General features: G+C 41.3%; 1 protein-coding gene across 2 annotated transcripts in view; it reads left to right on the top strand.

The window, feature by feature from the left end:
* Positions 1–25,546, top strand: part of ESYT2 (extended synaptotagmin 2) — a 542,370-nt gene that overhangs the window by 441,590 nt on the left and 75,234 nt on the right. The window contains exons 11-14 of one of the 2 annotated variants that reach the window (XM_069211165.1): positions 1,592–1,640; positions 5,910–5,999; positions 8,687–8,782; positions 18,673–18,735. In XM_069211165.1, coding sequence (XP_069067266.1) covers positions 1,592–1,640; positions 5,910–5,999; positions 8,687–8,782; positions 18,673–18,735 — 298 coding nt within the window. The remainder of the gene's footprint in view (positions 1–1,591; positions 1,641–5,909; positions 6,000–8,686; positions 8,783–18,672; positions 18,736–25,546) is intronic. The other variant, XM_069211166.1, reaches the window with a different exon arrangement.

Below are 25,546 nucleotides of genomic sequence, written 5' to 3'. Positions count from 1 at the left end.
ATACAACCCTATATTGAAATTCCCCAACTATAGAGAAATAGTTGCTTAGCACATATGAGCCTGGGATGAAATGCAACAACAAGGCAGGAATAGAAATTAAAATCAACCCTGGAAAAAGTTCAGACCAGCTGCTTCACACTGCAGGAGAGCATGGCTGGAATGGGGCCATGTTGGCTTTCATGGTTGCCTCATGGCAGCCCATGAAGCTCGGGAAGCAGCTCCCTTCCCGCTGGGAAAATGTCAGAATGGGGAATAGTCATAACAGGCCAGCTGGCTGAACCAGACACATAAACAAATGCCACTGATAAAAGTATGATAGTGTGCTACGAACCCTTTATCTTTGTGTTTCAAGGCCTTGTCTTTCCTCGAGTACCATTGGCATTCGAGCAGTCATTGCTTTCACGACAGACACATGTGTAGTAGTGAAAATATATGTCAACTTGTAACATCCTACTTGATCAGCTGATAGTCATTAAATATAGCGCTTCCACCTAGAGAAGAAATATTGCTATTAATAAAAACATTATCTTTCTCTCCCTCTTGTGCACCTGCGGTCAAAGCCAACCTTACTTGAACCACAGCGCTAGAGTTTGTACTGGTATCCGGTGCACCGCTGATGCATGTTAGCCGTGTATTTGTCATCGCATTGAATGTTTAGTCTTTGGAAGTTGATGTTACTCACATATCTGTTTCTCAGTCAATGCTCAGTTAAATAGTTACAGTGCTATTCACTGTAGTTTCAAGGCCCATAGTACTATTAAGTGTTACATTAATGGTCCGAACAGCCTTTCATCAGAAGAAAAACTGAAGTATAAACACACAAGCGACTTGTCACACTAAGAGTAGGCTAGTGAATTACCACTGATACTAATTGTGAAGTCAAATGTTCATGTGGGGCCATTTAAGAAGTCAGCTCATGCCTAATTTCACATGGTAAATTGATTGTTAATAAAAATGAGGTCCTTTTAATGAAATTATATGAAGGTGAGCTAGAGGAACTGTTTTCACAGGGCCAGCCTTGCGCTGCGCAGAGCAGAAGATTGTTTGACTAGCTGTCTCATCGACCCTCTTCTGGGGTGCTACCAAAAATAACTTCCCTTAATTAGAACACTCTTATTTCAAGAAGTCACTTAGACTTCATATAGGCATTCAGCCAGTCAGTGGTGGTTCAAACACCACAATACTCACCAGACTGAGGCAACATATCCTACATGCAACACATCACATCTGGGTTCTTGCACTCTGACAGACCTCTCTAAAGCCAGATACATGGTCTCTTTGCACACTGTCTTATGATCACAGGACTGGGTAGACGTACACTGTTTTGTGCTATGGACTAAAAATATTCATATGTGTTGCAGGATGGAATTGTCATTTTAACACACTGTGATCAAAAAGCACACTGCCTGAAATGGAAGCACGCAGATTGTTCTCTTTTCTTTAGGGAATGGTTAATACTATATTTGCATGGGTTTGAGCATAAATGCTAATGACACTATGGTAGTTGTTTCTTTTATCAATTGGATTGTTTCGGTGAAGGCTGACTTACTCACTTCTCCTCGCTGACTGAAGTGTTTTGTTCTACTTGCAGCCTCATGATTGATCTGAATGAAGTCCGGAAGGCACGCGTGGTAGAAGAGGTACATTTTCAATTAATATTATTATACCACAGCTTCATATTTGATTGTACACTTGTCAACTATCTAACAAGAAGTTCACCATGTGCAAGCACGATTTAACATGCAAAGGATTAAAAATATATCAGAACTGTAATTTATTTTTAGTTGATTCACTATCGAATCCACAAATCCCTCTTTTAGTCGGATATTGCTCCCATATTACTCAACCCTTCTTTGTTCTAGACTCTTTAATACCTGCCTCAACCTTCTACTGCGTTTTTCCATATCTCTGCTGTAACGTAAGATTTCATCTTGAAAAATAGTACTGTTTCAGCTTACAACAGTAGATGCAGTTTGACCTGGTGATTTGTGCAGATGCCATATCCAATATAGCACACTCTGCAACGTTACACACCATATAACCCATTTATACGTGAAAGTGGGAATATGTCTACCACCACACACTTGTTAACCCTGTGTAGGTGTGCACACATATCCAGATCTACCTGACCCCATTGTGTTGGCCTCAAGTACGGATAATCATTCTGTTTCCTCAATGGAATGTGTTGTTTTCTCATGTCCGCCCAAATCATGGTGTGCCTTGCGCCTTAATCACTCAACATGAGAGAACTCATTCCTTCTGTAAGCTGTCATCATTGGGAGTTTGGGTTCTGCCTTTCTGTTTTAGCCCTGTTATCAATACAATATAATTTGTTTGCCAGTCCTTGATGACCCCGTCCCTATCCTCTTTTATTAATGGTACTACTTGCACACATCCTTTGCCAGCCTGTTTATCTACAGCAGCTCAAAAGGGGCCCCTTGTGCCAACCATGTTGTATTAAAGCTGTAAACCTGGACCCGCTCAGTGGCAAAATTATGTGGACTACCACAACTTAAACCTAATTTCTGACATATTCACTCTCATCCATTCATCTGGTCTCTTCTCCTTCATGGTTGTACCACTGCCTCTGTTCTCTTTCACCATCTGCCCTTCATCTTTCTTTTTTCTGTTATGACCTCATCTTCATTCACTTCATAGTATGTTTCTGAAATATCCTGCCATTCTTCCAACTTCGGTCTGTTTCAGTATACAGGCAAAAACCTAGCTTTTTAATCAATGGTGGTGTTACAACGTTGTGTCAGTCCTACAGTGCAAAGAGAATCATATATACAAACTCTTTACAAATACTAACATAACATCTTTCCACTCCTACACCTCAACTTAAAGTGATTTTTGATGTAGCAATCATACGTTTGTGATTTTGCTAACCTCCTCATGCAGTGATCAAATGCTCAAAGGATTTACCCTCTTGTCTCATGCATGCTGAAGTGTTGCCATTCCAGTATAACGCTTACTGGGTGAAAAGATTTTGTCTAACTGCTTCCAGTGAGCCTTAACTCATTCAGCCTGTTCATTGCTTTCCCTCTCATTCATATCTCAGCAGGCTTACTGCACTACAACCCCTCAGTACTTAGGGCCAGATGTAGGTAGGTAGAAAATTGCGACTTGCAATTTGCGAGTCCGTGCGACTCGCAAATTGCAAGTCGCAATTTGGTATGCAGAAAGGTGTCTCAGACACCTTCTGCAACTCGCAATGGGGGCGCAAAGACCCACCTCGTTAATATTAATGAGGTGGGTCGCAGTTTGCGACGCCATTGCGAGTATGGGCACTCACAGGGATGGTGGCCTGCTGGAGACAGCAGACCACCATGTCCGTGACTGCTTTTTAATAAAGCAGTTTTTTTTCTTTCTATCTGCAGCCCGTTTTCCTTAAAGGAAAACGAGCTGCACTTAGAAAAAAACGAAACCTTTTGTTTCGGTATTTTTCAGAGCAGGCAGTGGTCCATAGGACTACTACCTGCTCTGAAAAATTATTTTTGTTTCCATTCACAAAGGGGAAGGGGTCCCATGGGGACCCCTTCCCGTTTTCGACTGGGTTACCATCCACTTCAAGTGGATGGTAACTGCGATTTCATTTGCGACCGCTTTTGCGGTCGCAAATAAAATTGCATAGCGTTGCGACTCGCAAATAGGAAGGGAACACCCCTTCCTATTTGCGAGTCGGAAATGCATTTTGCGAGTCGGATCCGACTCGCAAAATGCATTTCTGCATCTTGTAGAGGCTTTTGTGCCTCGCAAATGGCGTTTTACGCCGTTTGCGAGTCGCAAAACCCTTGGTACATCTGGCCCTTAGACTGGAGCAAGTGTTCCCCACTACAACTTGGCAAATTCACTTCCATTTCTTCATTGACAAATGCTGAGCGGTTTTCTTCCCTTGCTAATATGAATAGATACTTGCATGATGTGCTTATGCTTGCTGCACTGACCGATGGTGTCACTCTCCGGCTGGTATATGTACACGCCTTGCGACAGCACATACTAACCAGTGGCAGCCGCCACATATGTCAAAGGGGGGAGCAGGAGGTGGGGGAGGTACGACGAACGATGGGGGAAACATTAAAAAAAAGAAAGAAACCACTTACTCTGCGCCGCCATTTTCCCGTCGCCGTCTTCTGCTGCCTCGCTCCTCTTGTAGTGTCCCAGCACTAGCTGGGACACCAGCACAACAATCCTGGCGCTGCTTACATGCTAAATATAGCATGTAAGCAGCGTCAGGATTGGTCTGAGCTGCAGTGACTGCTGCTCAGTCACAAGCCTGGGGTCTGTGCTGTTTCTCTAACCCTGCTGTGTATATAGCCGAGTTGAAGAAACCTAAGTGTGCAAATGGCCAGCCAAACACACTTGTGCACTCTCCTACCTCCCCGTGGCCCAGCCCCACCCCTTCCTGTACTGCTGGCTGAGCCAACAAATGAAAAATAAAACTATAGCAAGCTATCGTTTTATTTTGCATCTGCTGACTAATCCAGGGGGGCAACGCATATGCTCATAATGGGTGTTTGCTGTGCATACAAGTGTCACATACTCCAAACCTTATTTTAAACATATTTTATTATCTCTTAAGAGTATTTAACATGTTAAAAGTATTGCCAGGAGTGTTATATTGTGTATAAAGAGTAACTCTTAAATCAACAATCACATATTTATGCATTGACTCTATAATATGCAATTCACAATGTCAAAAGAAGATAACACAGTAGAACGCAGGAAATTATAGTGATATGAATATCTACATTGTATAAAACATATCGATGATCCAACAGGGAAAACAATTAGGAAAGAGGAATTATTCCCTCCCAACCCCACCCCCAAACTATCCCAACTAAACAGTCCAGAAGCCAACCTAGTCCATACCAACCACTATGAGTATGCAATAAGATAGAAGAGAGTCCTAGCCGAGGTTGGATTTCTTAGAACTGCAACAAGAACAATCCTCAGTTACTGCTGGAGGAGGGTAGGGGTTGCAGGGACAGGAGAATGTGAGGGTTATTGGGGAGCATCCTAGTTATCTTGGGGGATTGGTTGGAAGACATACTCCAAACCTTACCAAAGTTCATGCCTCCCCTTTACCCCCCTCCACCCCCATAGACACAGCCCGTCCCTGCATAGTCCCATTCCAACTCCACTGAGTGCTGTTCTTAATGTGCCAAGAGTGTTTGCCCAGGTTAATCAAGTTGTCACAGTTCTGCACAAATTGGCACTCTGACAGGTCCATACGCCTGATCATCCCTTAGTGCAGAGGAACAGTTAGAAGATTTTGCCCAAAACAGCATGACTAGATCGAATATGTCTAATCTTCATTTCACACCGTTTGGTATGGTGCAGATATGACCTTTGCGTGATTGTTCTTTCCTCCGTTTCACAGCATCATGACTTTTGTGCTGTTATTTTGTGACAATAAGTTGTGATGGATCTTATGGATTTTAAGAGGAAGTAAAATGAAAATATTTGACCAAAGGAATCAGAAGAATGCCATTACATTTCTGCTACCGAAATGTATTAGATAGTAAGATGGAACATGAGAGGGAGGCTCTTCTGTAGCATGATGGGAGAGGTAGCAACTTGTGCGTTATGTGAGAAAATATGGAGGGGTCAATGACAGAGATACAATAGGCATTAAAGATGATGTTGAAGGCGCCAATGATTGGAGACAGGTAGAGGTCTGACCACATTAAAAAACAAGTAGGGAAAAGGCAAGTCTTGCATCAAACAAATGATCTATTAATCTATTACATTAATGGATTTTTAGTTTGAATATTTACATATAATGTATTAAGATGTAAAATATCAAATTAATGTATTCACTTATTTACTTACTATCGTGTGTTACAGTGCATTGAACAAAGCTTGTGATTTTACCTTTTAAATGTAAACTGCTATTTTCTCTACAGTGGTTCAAGCTGGATGAAGCTACCTCAGGAAAGTTGCACCTGAAATTAGAATGGCTGACTCCACAATCGAGTGCTGAAAATCTTGATGAGGTAGCCGTTTGAAATATGATTATTGAAATAAAATTCAGTATGCAAACTGCTAATGAACTGAACGTCTCCTCTTCCAGGGATTGAAATGAGAAGAAACTGCTTTTAGAGACAACTCACATATGAGAAAGCCCTAAATGGTTAATTTATACAAAACCTGGGCTTGCAGTATGCACTCTCAGTAAATTATTGAAAAAAGTGGTGGATGGAATGCTTGAATTAATCTCAGCCACTGGTAATTACTCGGGTCGCTTCCCAGTCCATTGTTAATTTGCACACCATGCCACCTCACTTTGGACATAGCTATATGCAAATCAGTCTTGACCCTGTTCCAGTGGAAACAGTTAAGCCTGAAATGCCAAGCCAGGTGCTTCCTAAACAAGAACACAATCAATCCAGGACATATTTCGCCCTACTAGGGTCTCATCAGCCAGGTGTAGCTTGGTTCCATTGCACAGTGTGCACAGGACCCACATCTGGGCATATCCTTCCACTTAGGGCAACACACAGAAGAATACAAAAAAGTGATGGATGGAATACTTGAAAGAATTTCAGCAACGGGTAATTACTCAGGTTTTCATCCCAATCCATTGTTATTTCGCACACCATGCCCCTGCAGTTTGGACCCAGTTATATACAAATCGGTCTTGACCCAACCAAGTGGGAGCAGTTGAGCCAACAAAGTAAATCTGACACAAGTATTTCAAATATTTACCCTTTAGGGATCACAAAGGTGTATGGAAAGCAGAGCATATCATGTAAAGCAAACTATATCAGGACTATAACACCATTAAAGAAAGTCATGCAACAATAAACACAACAATAAATGGATTATTACTTCTTTGTATACACATTTGCCATGCCTACTGGATTCCTTTGTGTAAAGGACTTTGTTCATTAATATGATTGGCAGCTGTCAAATAAGCCCAGTTTACTTCAATCAGCATTCCAGCATGCATGTGGATGTCACATTTATTTAGGGTGTAAAGCTAAGTAGTACACATTCTGCTTACACAGTAAGTATGCATTGCACACTCAAAAGTACCGTTTGTTTTAATGAGTAGTTTAATGTTCTGTTTGAGCAAATGCGTAAGCAGACGTACTCTTAGTCTGTAGAGTGTGAAACAAAACAAATTAGCAGTGTAAATAGTTGAGAGAAGCGACTGAAAACATTCACTATTTGAGAAAATGTTATCGCTGCTATTATTTTTTCCCATCAAACTCTTTTGGTGTCTGATCATCATAAGATAGAATTGTATGCAGTGTTGCCGTGGCAGACGGCTTTGAGTACCCTTATTTCATCCTGTTTACTTTTATTTATTGCTTGTTTCAGATTTGTGGTGGGTGGACATTAAACGTGTGAAGAAAGCTGAGTTACTCTTCCCCAAGCAAAATAGGGTTTAAAGGTGCATCTCATGGGTTTCATAATGATATGCCTCAGAGATCATAGTGAAAGTGGAAACCTACGTTTGTCTGTATGTACAAATAAAGACTTTGCTTGTTTTGTTGTGCTTATGTAAGGTTATTTTGCATTGCTTAGCATTGTATTATGGAAACATACAAGGCCTCATATTCCTTCAGTGAGTTAAATGGATGCCAATATTTCTTGAAGCACTCAAAGCATTAGTTGTCACCACTTAACATCTTTCAGGGTCGGATATTACTTCAGATTCCAATCACTATTAATTGGAGTGTGATTGTCAGAATGGTGTATTATCAGTTTGTATTATTGTGGCCCAAGAATGGTTCTTTCATTGATTTATACTATAGTCTGCCGATAGGCTGACATATCCAAGTGATACTGCACTTAAGCAAACAAAGCATTCACTGTGTTTTGGAGCCAATTTCACCTGTTTTTAGCACACAAGATCTCAAGTGAAACATTAATGAAACAAATGTAATCTACCGACAGCACTCAGACAGTAGGATATTTGTAAGAAGTAAAAAAAGGGGGGAGAAAGATTGTGATGCTTGATACAAACCTTTACCGTATCGGAAACCTCATGCCCTATTCCTCACCCAGGGCTTGGACACCTTTCTCAACCACAGTATGTCTTCCTTCATTTCTCTAGATAGTCATAGGTCCCTTACTCAGGGTTTTATGTCTTAGATCAGACAACCCTTCCCAAAGTTCTGTGTGCTTCTTTCTTCCATTAACAGAAGATACACCATTAGTAAACTGTGTTTTATCAGCTGTGTATGATGTCTCCAGACAGATTCCTTATCATTATTCGTATTTCTTGCAATAATGTTTTACTGATTTAACTGTGACGTTAACTTGTCATTCTTAGGGTCTTTAAGACTTCAACCAATATGACGTGGTCCTATGTTTATCCCTTGATTAAAAGTTATTGCATATCTTAAGTGTAAGTGAAATATTTAGGTTCACCCAAAGATACAGCTTTATCCCAAAGGCTTAGATAAATATTCCAACAATGCAGTCTACCTCTTCATATACACATAAGGCACCAATTCAGCTAGTCTCCCAAAGATCTAAATAGAAAGGTTCGATGGAACACGTTTGCCCCATACCGTCCCGTTTAGTAGTGTGTTCGGTTTCAAATATAACTGCATATTGTTTGAGTGTATCTTCTCCCTTTATTGGTGAATTGTAGAAATGAACATGAAATGCTTATTTGTATCAAAACATAAACTACAAACTCTGTTCTAAATCTAATTGTTCATTGTAGGCACTCACAATCATTAAAGCTGACAAAGACCAAGCCAACGATGGCCTTTCTTCAGCTTTGCTCATACTATATTTGGATTCGGCACGAAATTTGCCAGTAAGTCCAGCTTTACATTTTCGTGGTGGTGACTAGATCTCAGTTAATTGCTTCAAAATAGTTATGAATTTTTGTAATTTGTTTAATAACTTATTTTCTGTTTGAAATTCTACTTATTATGCAGCCTTTGCTGTTCTGTCTGTTTTTTGTGCTCTTTGCTAATTCAGTTTAAAGGACTGATAATTGTCTTCTGTCCTTATTTTAAGGTACGGCAGAAAACATTTAACCATTACTATTAATACATTTTGTGTATTATTTATGCATGTCCTAGATTGTCCTGCAAGATTTCACATGGCTCCTAAATGTGTTGTTTATCTATTTTTGTCAAGTCCAATTATACATCTGATTAAAAGACTCTACAAATTAAAACCCAAAGAATGCAAATATGTTTATTACATTATGGTTATGTCCTCCATAGATATTTATTTGGAAGTTCTCTGATAAATATTTAAAATAGCAATTGTTTTTTTCACTTTGACTACAGGCTTTCTAATGTACACCACCTTTTAGCGGGAAAGGGTATCATCTAATGTATATAGTGACATTTCTCTAATACATTGTTGTTTATTTCCATTTTTAATCTTCTTGAACTATGAGGTCCCCTTTGGGCATGTCACACTACATTTTCTTTCAAGTTAATTTAGTTTAGTTTTTTGTCTTCTGATGGCCTTAACACTGTAGTAACGGCCCTGATTTGCACTATGCAGGATTACGCCAACTCTCTGTACTTGGCCTTACTTTGGTCTCCCTTTCGCCCGCCTTTGTACATTTTCTCATTACATTGGTAAACTTAAACAAAAGCTGGGGGCTCAGCTTTTCTGTATGCATCTTCTCAATATGAAACTCTTGCTGGACTTGCTGAGGGCTGAGATGAAGGAGCCTTCTTTTGAAAGATCCATTTAGACCCAGCTCTTTACACAGGTATTCTTGTGTTATTATCAAGATTTCTTTCTCCTGTCAACACTAAGAAATATGTGTTGTAATCATTATTTATGAAGTACAGTTGACAGTGACATAAATTCAGGGTGAATGCTGTGTTTTGAATAGAACCTTATGAGGTTTCTGTACAGTGGTAAGATCACTATTCATTTCTTTATTACTGCACCTCTTGAGTAGCAGGATCATACTTCCCCGTCTTAGCAGGTGCTGTTGAGCATTCATGCTCATCTGTTTGTCAGCAAGTGCCCACATAATTTTCCGTTAGTGTACTGTCAGCTACCACAATGTTTGAAGTTGTATTTATCCTGTGCATACAGTTATCATCATCCATCACTGGCCATTGGGTTGCTGGCATTTTTTATTTCCATTCCCATGTAACCTTGCAACACCATCAGAGATGGAAATATTGCTACGTACACAGACCTCTCATTTCTGACAGGTTAAAAACACTTTAGCATGACCTATGCATCCAGTAGCTCCATAACCCCCATGTTAGGATCACTTATTTTTCATTTTGTCAGCTACTCAATGACCATGATCCCGATCAGTGGTCACCATGAGATCATCTGTGTACTAAATGTTACAGAGTGTACAAATACCATAATGTGGAGAGCACTTAGAAATGAATACACTTGACTCTTTTTCTTTTACATTTTTAATGTATAAGCCAACACGATTTATCATTAGAAAACTGGACAAACTTATATATTGCCTAAGTGCCTTTCTCTTCTGCTGAATGCTGTTTTGTACCACACAGCACATCTAACTCCAGGTGTCTCTGTAAGTTCAAAATGGGTATTTAAAATGAAAAGGAAAGTATCCAGTTCTAAACATTCGAAACAGTGTGCATCAAGATTTAGAGGATGGAGCACAGGAGCAGATTTTAGATTCTCAAGAATCTGAGAACCAGGATGTGCTAGAGTGCCCAATACAAGACTGTAAGAGTGTCATCCGGGGACTGATATCCAACAAAAATCCTGTTATCTGCCCGAGCTGCACTGTATTTGTTCGGAGTAACCAGTGCAGAATGGCAGCGGGATCATAACTGGCTGATTATTTCCCTCATTTGAGTTGCATCTGTGGCGGTCCCAGCCTGGAGACGTGCTGCCGCATGAGCCGTTGGTGAACTTGGCGGACACTCGGGAAGGTTGCTTGATGCCCTTGTCAGCCGTGGGCCACTGTGGGCCGGTACCAGCTCTAATCCCTGCTATGTTGCTGGGGCGGCCAAACCTAGGCAGCAGTGAAAGGGGAGGTGCCCAATTGCAGCCTGGTTGGTGATGTCTTCAGGCCAAGCGGGCCCCAAAAGAAGGAGGCGGCTGACTGAATGTGCGAGCTGGGCCTACTTCTCCTCTGTGAGTAACGTTAAGAGCCCTGCCTCTGCGCTTGGGACCCTAAGGTTGTGGTTTGCTTGAACTGGGGGGGCTCCTAGGGAAGTGGTGATGAGCTCACACAGAGGCCTGTTCAGACCTTGCCCCCCCCATCGCTCTTGTATTCTTTGCCGCACTCTGGAGGGGATGAACACACACACACATGCACAAAACACTTCCTCTGAATACCAGGGGTGTGTTTTGCTTGAAACGCCCGTACATCTTCGCTTAGGTGGGGGGGGGGGGCGGCAGACTGGCAATCACAGCATAGTGCCAGAGGCCGCCAGCTTTAATCTCTGCTGGGACTGTTTTGTTTGGTGTCATGGGGAAGGTGGACTGTAGCCAGTTACAACTTACCTTCGAGGCCAAGCATACTACCTGACCCCTAATGACAAATCAGGTGGGTTGGAGAAGGACTCTGCTGCGATGCTGAAGGCCATGCAGCAGAGTTTGATATCAATAGACGGGAAAATGTATAAGTTTAAATTACCATTGATTGTAAGGCAGCAAAACCAAATAAACAAATGGCCCGACTCACAGCGGCAGAAAAACTTATATCTTGTGCAGAAGATGACCTAAAGTGGTGACAAATATATGTTTGCATGTGGAAAAACATTTCATTCTACAAAAAACGCATTTGAAACACCATACTGAAGGTGCATACCTAGACCCAGTTCTCGACCCATTGGTGTCAACAGACTGGCATAGTAAGTACTACACTAGGCTACTCAGAGACTGGATGGAGGAACATGGGCATGCAACACCGCATTGGCGGCTGACATAGAAGGCTACTTGGAAAACGTTGTGTTGGTGTGACGGTCAGCAAGCCAGCGTGAATATTTATCCCAACCTATTATGGAAGATGAAATTAAAGAAGCCATCACTAAGCTACCCAATGGCAAAGCTTCAGGCTTGGATGGCTTAACTAGTGAATTTTAGAAAGAATTTGTTTCTATTCTTGCGCCACACGTCCATGCCTTGCATAAGGATTTATATAACAAGCATATATTACCACTCTCCCTTAGGGAAGTGATGATTATAGTGCTCCTTAAACCTAATATGGTGCTGGAGTGCTGCGAGTCATTATGGCTACTATCTCTAATCAACAATGTTTTTACATTTCTGGCTAAACTTTAAGCAACTTGCCTGCAACTACTCTTCTGTAGCTTGGTGCTGCGCAATCAATCGAGATTTATTCTAGTCCGCTCCACTACGCATAACCTGCGCACGATTTTCACGCTTCCTCATCAGAGGAATCTTTCCCTGCGGCAGCAGCGGTCCTTTTAGACGCCGTCAAGGCCTTTGACTCCTTTGAGTTGTACTATATGTATAACATTTTAAGATGCTTAGGAATCCCAGCGAGCTTCCTGCGCTGGATTAAATTGCTGTATACTGACCTAGGTATGAATCAATGGGAAAACATCCGATGTGCTCCGTGCCCAGAGAGGCACCCTACAGGGCTGACCCTTATCCCCATTATTATTTGCAATTGCCCAGGATCCATTAGCATGTGTCCTATCCCAGAGACATGCCACTTTGGCACTTAAGTTAACACTGCGACCTCTGGGCATCTCATTGCATGCAGATGATATAGTGATCTATGTACCTGGCACCTAGAAATGTGTGCCTACATTCGATATAGGTACTACTCAGGCTTGAGTATTAATTGGTCCAAATCTATTCTCTTTCCTCTGACCCCCAATACTCAGCCTCAGGTATTGGCGAAATGACGGTCCCGGCTCCCTTTGTCCCTGGCGGACAAGGTGATTGTTATGGAAATGGTGCAATCTCTGAGATTTCTTTATCTGTTTATCAATACACCAATTGTATTGTCGCAACACTTCAAGACGCTTAAGACGCACTTGTTGACACTAGCATGGGAGGGAAAACAGCCTTGAATTTAGTGGAAAATGATGACGTTTCCATATTCGCAACAGGGCTTTGGCACGCCGGATATGGAACTTTATTATTTATGCATGCAGGCTCACTTTGTGCACTATTAGTATTTCCATCACAAACACATACCCCATTTAGTGATTGAGCATGATGATGCCAGCCTGCTTCCACTGCAGGACATCTTGCAACAGACATGTCCTCATATTGCCCGAACAGAATTCAACACCATACATTGCACCACGAGAGTCTGCCGAATATTTGGGAAGCACTCCAACAAGAGTCCCCTATATGTTCCAACACTTCCTTTAGTGTTTCACTTAGGTATATCAGTTCCACAGTAACCACAGGCAGGATTGAAAACCATGGGAGACATCTACCCTGGAATGACATTCATCATTCTAGATGACATTCCTCACACGCAACGCCATACCCCCTTACTGATTTTCATATACCTCCGTCTCTGAGTTGTAGTGTGGGTATTATTCCATAATGCCTGGGTGAGCCCCCCACCTTACAGGCATTACACACACTGTTAACAAGTACCACATGCAAGGGGCTCATTACCAAGTTATATGTCTCAGCACAAAGAGGTAAAGGCCCAGGTCCTCGATCCAGCGCTGGAGAAATGAAAAGAAGTATTGGAACAGCCGCTAGAGCCGTTGACTGGGCATTTTGTTCTCTCAAACAAGCATGCTTACACCTAACTGTAATTTACTCATGATTCATTTTAAATCCATCCATCAAATGTATTACACTCCTGCTAAACTATACAAATATGTCCTGCAGGCGGATGCGGGTTGTTTGGACTGTGGGGCACCTGAGGCAGATGTTTTGGACCTGGCATGGTCATGTCCTCCAGTATGACAATTATAGGTACAGATCACGGATGCCCTTTCTGAGATGGCACTAAAAACTGTGACATGCCACCTGTTTGCTTGGTCTGGTTAAAGTTTTTCAACCAGCTAAACGCAGGGTAGTAGCAGTGGCGTTACTGCAGGCTAAAAGGCGGGTGAAAATGAACAGTTGTAAGCGTGCAGTACTCACTGAACGTCAATGGTTAACTGATATGTCCTACTGTAAGGAACAATTGTAGCTGTATACCGAAGAGCTACCAGCACCCCCAGACCAAAGGACATTTGAGGCCACTTCATTGCATATTCGTTGTTACTCACTGACCGCTCCTATGGGTAAGAGCAGGCACGTTCTTAGATGGACTAGTCGCACTGCATTTGAAGATTGTCATATTGAATTTACAGAGTTGTCATGGATATACTATTGTCTTCTATTTGTGACCTTGTTTTTGCAACTGTTTTACTTTGTGTGCAGGTTGGACAAAACCAATAAACAAATACAATGTAAAAAAAAATCATCTGAGAACCATCAGATCACCAAAAGAGTTGTGGCCTTACACTACCAGGCACAATATTCTATTTAGTTGGAGTTCCTGTTCGCAACTAACTACCAAGGGAAGCAATCAGACTCTATTCCTTTTCAGTGTGTGTGAAGCAGGACTTAATACAGTTCAAAGGAAAGGATTATAAATAGATCTGTTTTAACAAAGTGTAAACATCCTCTTCCCTGTCTTCTTTCTGACCAAGGAGACATAATGCTGTGGTATGCTGGGAAAATAAAAGTTTGCACTGACCTTTAACTTATCTGTGAGCTATGCTGATATGGAATTCAGTTCGGAAAATCACAGAACGACGATCCAGACATAAGCTAAGAGCACTGTTTGTGCTGGTTTGTGAGCTTTCCATCAGACAATGGGATTTCACTTACAGGTTTTAGTGTGGGATGTGTAACATGTACTCTTTACCTATTTGATTAGAAAGAGTAGCTATATTGACATATTTGCGCACTTCCAGTAGTCAGACTGACTGTGTGCAGAAAATATATTGTATTCCTGTTTCCTCAACTAACTCTGAAATCCACCAGCAATCTTATGTTTTATTCAGTCGATCGCGCTTCCATTGAATCTACATAGGTTACATGAGGCGTTCTGCGAGATACTGTTGAATGTGAGTTAATCTACTTTTACAAAAGCTTCCTAGCTATCTCTGCTAGATTGACTACCCCAACTCTGACCTGTCCCTGTATTGCTTGTACTTCGTCGTGAAGATCAACTGCACTTTAAACATTTCAGTGAATCAGCCTAAATCATAATATTGGACTTTTCTCCTTGTTTTCTTTTTTTTTTTTTTGCACAACCTCAGAAACTAAAGCGAGCAGCTAGATTCTGTGTTCATATCACCTGAGTCTGGTGATTAAAAAAACGCCCTGAGTGGGCCTCTCAAGGATGAGCTCGCTAGACTTCGGATAATTTAATTACAGATGTATTTGTTATCCCAAAGGAGTCGAAAAACAGAACAGTGGTTAAAGGGTGTAAGTATAGCTTCCTTTTGTGTAGAAGTAACGATTGATGAACACAAGCACCAACAACTGATTTCCAGTTAGCATTCTAAGAAACTCAGGATGGAAGTTTGAACACAGCTTGTTCCGTTGACTAAAGTGATGTCCATGGAGTGTGTAGGAATGATCAAAGTAGTTCTCAACTCTACAGCTTTTGCCCATCGTACTGTTTTTAAGGAAACATGTTGAAGGTCACCTTGCACCAGAATTGTAATATTCTTGCTTTGCCAGGTTCTGCTCCATTATTAATTTTAATGCATTTACAGCCTCATCTGCACTAACATTCATTTCAATTTACAGATTGCAAATTTCTTTCTGTAATACACATTAACAAGTTTAATTTGCGGTAAACGTTTTTGCCTTGCAGAACATTGGCGTTTGTCTCTAATTGTACACTGTCATATACTTGCTATTCCAATCATGTTTCTGTCACTCCATCACTTTCTCTTTCTTCTTGCATCTTTCACTTTCCTAAGAATATCTACGAGGGAAATTTGGGCAGTGCGTACTTAAAAGAAAGGAAAGACTCTGGACTAGTCTTTTGTGAAAATACCTCCTCACTCTATAGAACATTATTTGTGAGTTCCCTTGAGTTTCTATTTTTTTGGACGATGCTGGAGTGTGACCCAATAAACCAAAGCAAACCTCTGTAGTGTGACATAACAGAGCATGTTTTGAGCCCTTTCCTGCATGGTTACTTTTGAACCTGCATCAATTTTTTGTTCTACGCACTGACAATTTTTCCTTCAAAATAGTTCTTACCGTGCCAAATAATCATATTCTTATGAACCACAAATTGTTTGTCAATATAAAAAAGCTAATTTTATCTACTAATTTTATATTGCTGTAGTTGTAACTTCAGCATGAACATTACTCATGAAATGTAATGTTGCCCTTGAAGACTAGTACAATCCCTAAGTGTTTAAATACGTCCATAACCATTAGTGTCACAACTTATTTATGTAGCCAAAATGAGCTAAAGCAGTCCGAGTGAGCACTGTACTATGTGAGCTGGAGTCTCATTTAAACATTTTCCAAAATATTGGACACTATAATTTTAAATAGGAACACCTTTAATGTAAAATATAATTTCTTTACTTTATAATCAAAGCTCTCGCTTTATAGGTTTTAATTTATTAATATTTGCCAAAATTGGAAAGAAAAATGTAAAGATGAGGTCGTAGTCTCTACAAATCGGTTTCCTTTCCATGGAAGATTTATAATTGTTATTATTAAAACTATGCTGAGATTTTCATAAGTGTGAATATTGGTTCTATTTCTAAAATTTGTGTGCTTGATAATTGATTAGGAGAGCCACTTGTAAAACATGTATGTTACAGTTTTGTTAATGGACAGTAGGGAAGGACATCTAATTTGTTAGGGCTTTAAAAAAAGGACGGTATTTTCATCTGCAGGTGTAAAAATAATCACTTTATTTGGATTCGTTTTCTGAAGCAAAATTGATTAATAAAATACCAAGACATTTTCACTCATCAAAAGGTTATTATTTTAGCATCCCAGAAGTAAGTTCACAGTAAAATTAAAGAAATGTTTATTTAAAGTTTTCTTTAATACAGTCTGGGGGGTAGTCCACATTTCCACATATCGACCTGAATCAATCTAAAATAGGTATAGGTTACTACGTATGCCATAAAATAGTGTATAACATTCTGAAGATGAATATAAAGAAAAACACTGTTTACAATTACTTCATACAACAACGTAGTTTGTCTGATTCCCAAAGCCATATTCAGCCATAAAGATACTCATGCATCCCCAAATAGATCTCTAGTAGACATACATGCACTGACTGTTGTGTATGCGTACATCACAGCTGCATACAGCTATACAGCAGTAAGCCCAAGCAAGGGGTGGGGAGTGGGTGGATCGCAGCATGGTGTGCCTTATGAGTTTTTTAACGTCTTCAAATTTGTGGATTTGTGGACTTTCACAAACTCCTTTCAGACCCTTTGTCTTGCTGGAAATGGTTGGGGATTTGCTTCAGAAAAAGGGCTGGAGTAAATCTCTTCCCATGAAAATGAACAATGCCAAACTTCACGGCAGAAGGAGTTTATGCTTGGGGAAAATGTTTGCCGGTAGAGAAAAAAAAGAAGAAAAACGTGTGATTGCACAGCACAGTGACCCCGCCTTTTCTGAATGCCGAGTTAGACAGCATGAACTATTCTGCATTTGAGCAGTGTTCAACGTGTAAAAATGTCATGTGACATTACCCTGGACCTTTCAGATTTCTCCTCAAACTAGTACCTTACTTTACTTTGAGCACTTATAAGGCATTTTCATTTAGGTCTGTGCTAATTGCAACTCTTTCCCACTAATCCCCATTTAGAAATGTAAAGACTGTCTTCAAACATTCATTTTTTGGGCATCGGGCCCTTTCTCTTTTCCACTGCCATACTTTTCAAGCACATTCAGTGATGACAAATATCAAGAGGGAGTTTCTCTAGTTGACCAGTATCAAAAAATCAGTTTATCTGGTTGCATACTAATCAAGTGATCCCACTCAATCAATACCTCTTTGGTTAGCGATGCCAATGTTGCATGCCAATAACGACATTTCAAGACATGTAAGAGAGAGGCGCTTGACTACTTGAAGCCTATTTTATATGCCCTTGGTATAACAATTACACAGATAGAATGACGGCTAGTGCAGCCCATTTTTTGAAAATGTTGTAGAAGACGGCAAAAAGTTGAAGAAGTGGACAACTGTACTTTCCAGCTACAGTGAGCTACTTAGCTGAAGCAACTTAAATACCTATAGCTTCTACTTCTTGCTTTAATGTTCAGAGGAGTTAAATAAAATGCAAGTGATCTAATTGCATCAGTCTCAAGTGTACGCGGGTAACACCGAAATCTACTTTTTTTGTCATGGATCCAGACCCAGGCAAATACGCAAAGCCCCTAGACCACATCTATTAAAAGTCTAACCAACGAATTCCTCACCACAGCATACCTTTATGCTTTTTTGCATTTGTTTGTTACATTCCTGTAATTAGTGCAGCTGTATTTGAATTATTTTAGCACATTAAGGTAGACTGAGAAGAATGATTTACAAGTTGAGGTCTTCATTTGTACTTTTAAATGCATGAGTCACAAAACTTCGTCTTGCTGCTTTCATGTGCCTGCTTGCCTTGGTTTGATTCTTCTGCTTCACGAATCATTTTTCATGTTTCTTATAATTTTGTTCTCAAATAACCTTGCAGAACTGCATCATTGCATGACTTATTAACCCTGTATGTGTCGTTCTTTCCTAACCAAAAGAGTAACCCATTAGAATTTAGCCGCGAAGGCACGAAGAAGGCTGCTACTCAGAAGTCCATGAAGGTAAATAATCTATTTGCAAAAAACTATTTCAGCTAAAACCTATATTTTTTGTCCTTCATGGCCACAACCACTTCTGTTGATCGTAATTCTGTCATGCCAATCCAAAGGCCATTTATTTGTCAATTTCCATTTAGAATCAATATTTTAAATACTTGAGAAATTATGACAAAATCTAATGTTGAAAACTGAAATATTTCCATCGTTTACAGATGAGCTATAAAGGGTAAGATGATGGTATGGATACAGTATACGTGCAGTTTTGCCACAAAAATGATACGAACAATGCTTGATCTTTGCGTCCATTCGACATAGCACAAATACAAGAGGCCAGTCAAAAATCCTTTTTCTGCTCCCATTGGTTTACAACAATACTTCTAAAAATTATAACATTTTTTTGTGGACTTGACAGTTGTTTCCATGATTACTCTTTGGAAGCTACAACTGTCATAGTTTTTGCAGGATCACTTCTGAAATCGCTTTGCGAATTTCATTTCGCACAAGAAAATCTAGGTGTTTATGTTTGCACATACAAAAATCTTCGAACATATGTACTTTCTTGCAAAAGCAAAAAAAGTAGGCCAGTGCAAATGCACTTGCTAGCTTTTTATTTTCTTCAAGGGGAAAATATATTTCCTCGGAGAAACATCTACTCCTGCACCTTTGGCAATTTAGGGGATGGTTCAAACAATTTTCTCCTTGGAAAGGTATTTACTTCTGCCTTCAGCAGGAGTAAATATCAGACTGTTTTCAAGGTGGGAATGAATCAGGGAAAACACATGTGAAAGTTTGTTTTAAGGGCATTCCCTCCCTGGAAAGTCCACTCCATGTCCCTGGGAGTAGATCGACTTTCAGAAAAATCTTTGGCCTTCTTTACAAGTTGTATAGTACTGATGGGGCAATCTCTGAACCTGTATTTACCGGTACTGTGCGGTAACACCCCACCAGAGTGGGGACTAACTGTGTGGACCCAGTTTTAAGAGATGTAAAATTGCAATTGTCCTGGCACCCCTCTTTCCAGAAAAGGAGGCCGGAGGATAAGGAAACCTAAAGTGATTTTGCCAACCGTGTTTTCTGGGTCAGACACTCTGTCTGGTCCCTTAGCTAAAATAAACACCAATTCTTAAAGCTGATGTAGAACATCGGGTCCCCTGAGCCATTGCTTGTTGTAAGAACGGTTCACATTTGGGATCGGTCTACTTTACAGACATTTATTGTTAGTCATGTCAGAAGAAGTATTTTCTCTTAACATGTGGACGTCAAGATGTATGATTCTGCACAGTGGAGATGCTCTCAGTGACAGCTTTTTCCTAACGGGCACTAGGGCTCAGCCCTTCTAATTAAGCACAAGCCAAAACAAGCAAAAACGTAATGACCTTGAGCAGGAGGCATAACGTTGGGCCCTTTGATTATGCGTGTGTAACTAGAGTATCGAAAGATTCTATATGCATGCTGCACAATGCAACAGGTTGGAAAAAAGAATTAACTTGCGCAATGGGACAAACATTAGTTAACCAGTCAACAGGGTGTCTGTCGTATCACCTCCTTCGCCACTCCTTCTTCTCTGCTGTGTCTCTAAAGGAACATGCCACTGTTCATAAATAGTCTCACAAAGTAGAAAGGTTTAGTGAAGAACTTTGATAGCAACAGCTAAATGCCAAAGAGTAAGGCCAGCAGCACTAAAGCAGTGTGGTTTGTGCTTTGCTGTGAAACTCCTTCCAAAGCATCTGAATCCATGCTGACAGAAATGTGAACAAATACAGCAGCACAATAAGTTTCTGTTCCAGAAATCTCTTCATCGCATAGCTTTCTTTAGTGTACTTCAGCTGCTTGACAGGTTGATAGAGTTTAGAGATAAAGCAGCACAAAAGCAATTTGTTTTGTGCTTTAAGTTGTGAGACAGTATGACTTGCTTCGTATGCTCCCTGATCAAGGCAGACAGAAAAGTGAACAAATACAGCAGCACAAGAAGTCTCTGTTCCATACATCTCTGCATTAGCACACCTTTCTTTTGCACACTCTAGCTGCTTGACAGGTGGGAGAGGTTAAAATACAGCATCACAAAAGCTTTCCAGTCTAAGCTTCTTCAGTCCCACACCTACTTCTTCAGTGCTGCAACTTTACACCTTGCTTTAGTAAATGGTGGGCATGCAGAAAATTTAAAAAAAGACGGGCAGTAGGTTTGCCTACCCCTCAACCCTTACTTAGTGTAAGTGTCATTACCATGTTTTTCATTCAGTTTTTAAAACTGTCAGCCATGGTTGACACTTTTCCCCTTCATCAGTTTGTGGCCATAGAAATGTCTCAACCCATGGCAGGTCACTTTTTTTAAGGATCTGTGGTACTGCAAGGAAATTGGGTAATACTTTCCAGGTAGTGGTATATTTTTTGGACACACATGTGCACAGATAGTACTGCAGGCTCACTGACGTGCCAGATACCTCCTCTTTGTGCTTTAATTTTCAGGGGGTGGCAAAGTCAAACATTAAACACATACTTTTGGAGGGTGGTATGAGACTAGAATGATTGGTCAAAAACTTGTGTCACTCACAATAAATGTAATGTCCATGCGGGTCTGTTTTTTGTTAAAGGAATAAGACTTTGTTTCATTATGAAAATGTTCTAAGTAAATTTGCAGGATAAGGTAAATAAGTCATTTGGCACTCAAAGCAGGTGAGTATCACAGTTACTCTTAACTGATTCTTTGTCTCTCAAGACTACATGCACTTATATGCACGGCTACAGTTACAAGCGTGAGCCTGAAAGCTGCAGCTAAGTGTAGTGAAAAATTATTATGCCCATTGTTGCGCTGTCAGATATCTTATTCAGTTTAGCATTTGGATTTCCTTTGCTGCTTTTCAGTTTTGTAGTGGAACTGGACTTTGCTGTTGGGACATTAACTTCTCCCTTCTGCATTGTTTTGGAAGAAGTCGGCGATCAGTCTTCAAGAGCAGTTAAAAGAGATTAGCACCATTGTCTGAGACACGGAGGCATTCTCTTGAAGTGGGTTTCACTGGTGTCTATGCACTAAACATTCAGCAGTGTCAAGTGGATGGTTAGTACTTCTTTCAGATAGTCTCAGGGCAAGCAATGGATGCAGAGCTCTCCCCAGTAAAAGGTGAACACTGGATAAGGGGTCAGTTCAAATCCGGTTTAGTAGCGTCTGACCTCCAACCAACTGGCCGCTCACATTCAAAGTTATATATATAATACCTACTGGCCCGTGGGTAGTTATAGTTAAAAGCCATTTTCCATAGGAAACGTTTGTTCGATGGCATGTGTGGCTGTAGATAAACATGCTTTGCATAAGTCCGCCATCTAGTGTTGGGTCTGGAGTGTTACAAGTTGTTTTTGTTCAAAAAATCTTTTTGAGTCGCAAGATCATGTGACTCCTCCTCTCGGTGATACTGCGCATGGGAATCAAGTCCTTTGTTAGATTGTTTTCTCTCTGCCGTCAGGCTCAAACGTGTGTTGCTTTCGCTTCGGTAATTCCTCAGCTCGGTTTATTCGGAACTGTTCTCTTCTGTGTTTACTGTAATTTAATTGAGTTTTCTATATATTTTGCAGTCAATCCAAATTTCCCCACCGGGAGCGGCATACCCCCCTTTGGGGCTTCCGCGCCCATCTCAGGCCTAATCTTCCACGTGGTGTCGGACTATGTAGGGCTGATGAAACGTACTCCATTTCATTTTTGCCCTCGATGCCATTTGAAATTCCTCCTCACCGACCAACATCTGGTGTGTAATTTGTCTCTCTCCCTGGCTAAGAGTGAACAAACCTGCGATACCTGCTGTTCTTTTCGATCAAGAAGACGCTCCAGAACCAAAGAGCTCATAGGTTGGAGATGGTGTCCAAAACACCAGACAATACTCCGGATGTAGGGGAAGGACACGCGCAGGAGGACCCGCAACAGGAGGAGGCCTTCTCCATCAAAGATACAGAGTCAGACATTCAGTCAGACATTGAGAGCCAGCCAGTCACCACGTCGGAACCTGTGAGTAGAACAGCCCCTACTCACCATACAAAGACTTTAAAGAAGCCCCAGAAGAGGGTAGCTAGACCACCACTGCCTTCGTGCCATGGTTGGATCCAAAAATCACCTTCAGATGCCCCACGCTCAGGCTCAGCACTTAAAACAGCCAAGACCAAGACGTCTTTGGCAGCTACATTTGGCTCTGCAACATCCCAGACAACCTCGGGATTGAGCAGATCCATTGGACCGAGCGGTTCGGCATCAAGCAAAAAACCCTCTGCAACCACTTCGGAGCCGACAGCTTCGAATCAACACTAGACTTCAGCTCCAAATATTTCAGAATGTAAGACTGTGCTGATTAGAGACTCCAGTCATTCCTCCGAAGCAGCTTCACCAGTGGAGCTTATCTTAGAAATAATGGACACTCGTCACTACCAACTACATATTCAAAATGGAACAGGGAGAATAATTGCTCCACTCCCCCTTCCAATCAAAAGGAAGATCAGCTTTGAAGAGGTCTTGGACACTGCTCCTCCCTCTAAACAGGGCTCCAAGGATAAGTCTCCAGTTAGACCTCAGCCTTCTCCACTATTCTCATCAGTGGTTCCTTCTACCCTCCACCACCACCCCAGTCTCCTACACCAGATATTGAACCACATTTTCACCAAAGGGTTCACCACCACCACCTCAAGGAGATGATTTGGGTGACAGGCTACTGGACATAGACCCGTGGGACCATACGATGTAGATCCCATCCTGCCAAATGACCCTGACTTATGTCCAGCACGGCCATCACCACCTGAAGACACAACATCGCGTCTGCAGGTCATAGCAAGGCCAGCCGCATGCCACAATGCCCAGCTGCACACTGACCCTACTGAAGAGGATTTCTTCTTCGACACCCTTACTACCACACATAAAGAGAGTTAGTTTTTACCCATGTTACCAGGCAAGCTTAGACATGCCAATGATATTTTTGAATAACCAGTAAAGTCTTGGGTTATCACCCCGAAGGTGGTTAGAAATACAAGGCAGCACCTACAGACCCTCTATTTATATGGGCTCAAATCTCCCCGACTCCATAGTCATCAGTACAGCACGAAAACATGCTAATAGTCAATCCACAGGAGATGCCCCCTCCCACACCCCCTGATAAGGAAAGTAAAAAACTAGATGCAGCGGGAAAAGTGTGGCTGCACAAGCTGCCAATTATCGGCCTTTCCGCCAATTAGCAGACACTTTTGACAAGATACGACAGGGCCCGCTGAGACAAAATGGAGGATCTCCTCCAGTTACTCCCAGAGGAACATTCTAAAAGGGCACAAGAGATAGTTTCAGAGGGTCAAACCATCCCTAATAATTCCATTAGGAGTGCAACTGATGCCGCAGATACAGCACGTGGCATTAACACAAGTATTATTACATGTAGGCATGCTTGACTTAGGTGTTCAGGATTCAAGACAGAAATACAGCAGGCAGTCCTCAACATGCCATTCAAAATGGAACACTTATTTGGCCAAGAGGTAGACAGCACCATAGAAAAACTTTAAAAAAACTCTGAGATATCAAAAGCTATGGGGGCATTACTCACCACCACACAATGTGGTCATTTTCGTCACCCACAATTCAGGGGAGGCTTCAAACCTTCCTCTACCAAGCCTTAATACCTCTGAAATAAAACAAGGCCCCCATTTCTACAATAGAGGATCATTTAGAGGATCTTACAGAGGTGCTAGCAACAAAGGCAGAGGAAAGGCATCCACTTCTAGAGGATCTGCCTCCTCTTCATGCCGGTGTCTACTTCCACCACCTCACACCTCTCCAGTATAAGGAAGACTCAAACACTTCTACCCACAATGGTCCAATATCACCACAGACCAGTGGGTTCTCTCAATTATCCAACATGCTTATTGTCTGGAGCTCACTTCCACTCCACCAAATATTCCCCCTCACACTCACAAATTCTCACAAGAACATTTTACTGTTCTCAAAAAGAGGTGCAGTCCCTTCTTCTCAAAGGAGTTATAGAATCAGTCCCCTTCTCACAGCAATGGTCAGGAGTATACTTCCTTATACCAAAGAAGGACGGGTCACTCAGGCCAATTCTAGATCTCAGACCACTAAATCTCTACATTTTCTAAGAACATTTCTATATGGTCACTCTCAAGATGTCATTCCACTGTTACAACAAGGTGACTTTCTGACCGCTTTAGAGCTAAAGGATGCATACTTTCATATTCCCATTCATCCAGCACACCGCAAATCACTCAGATTGATCATTGCAGGGAAAAATTATCAGTTCAAGGTTTTATCATTTGGGGGTAACACAGAATATCTAGCAGTAGTTGCAGCATACCTCAGGCGTCAACACAATCATGTCTTCCCTTACTTGGACGATTGACTCATCAAAGCCAGTACGTTCCAACACTGTCAGCATCACACTCGGATCACAGTAGACCTCCTTCACACTCTGGGATTCACAATCAATTTTCTCAAATCCCATCTCCAACCTTTGCAGATACAGCCTTTCTCAATGCTGAGATAGGGTTACCATATCCATTTCTAGCTCGAATTCAAACTTTTCAAACCTTGATTTCTCAATTACAGAAAAACCATACATACACAGTGAGGACAATGGTGTAGCTATTAAGGATGATGTTGTCTTGCATTGCCATCGTTCCTGATGCATGGCTACACATGCACCCCCTATAGCAATGTCATCTGTCATCAGTGGTCTTAGCCACAGGGTCATCTCGAAGATCTAGTATTGTTGGACTGCCAGACTCATTATTCTCTGCAAAGGTGGAATCCCACAAACCCCTCCAAGGGCGGCCCTTCCAG

This window comes from Pleurodeles waltl, chromosome 10, assembly GCF_031143425.1.
Source record: "Pleurodeles waltl isolate 20211129_DDA chromosome 10, aPleWal1.hap1.20221129, whole genome shotgun sequence".
In the NCBI taxonomy this organism is placed as follows: Eukaryota; Metazoa; Chordata; class Amphibia; order Caudata; family Salamandridae; genus Pleurodeles; species Pleurodeles waltl.
This window is presented reverse-complemented; position numbering and strand designations above follow the sequence as displayed.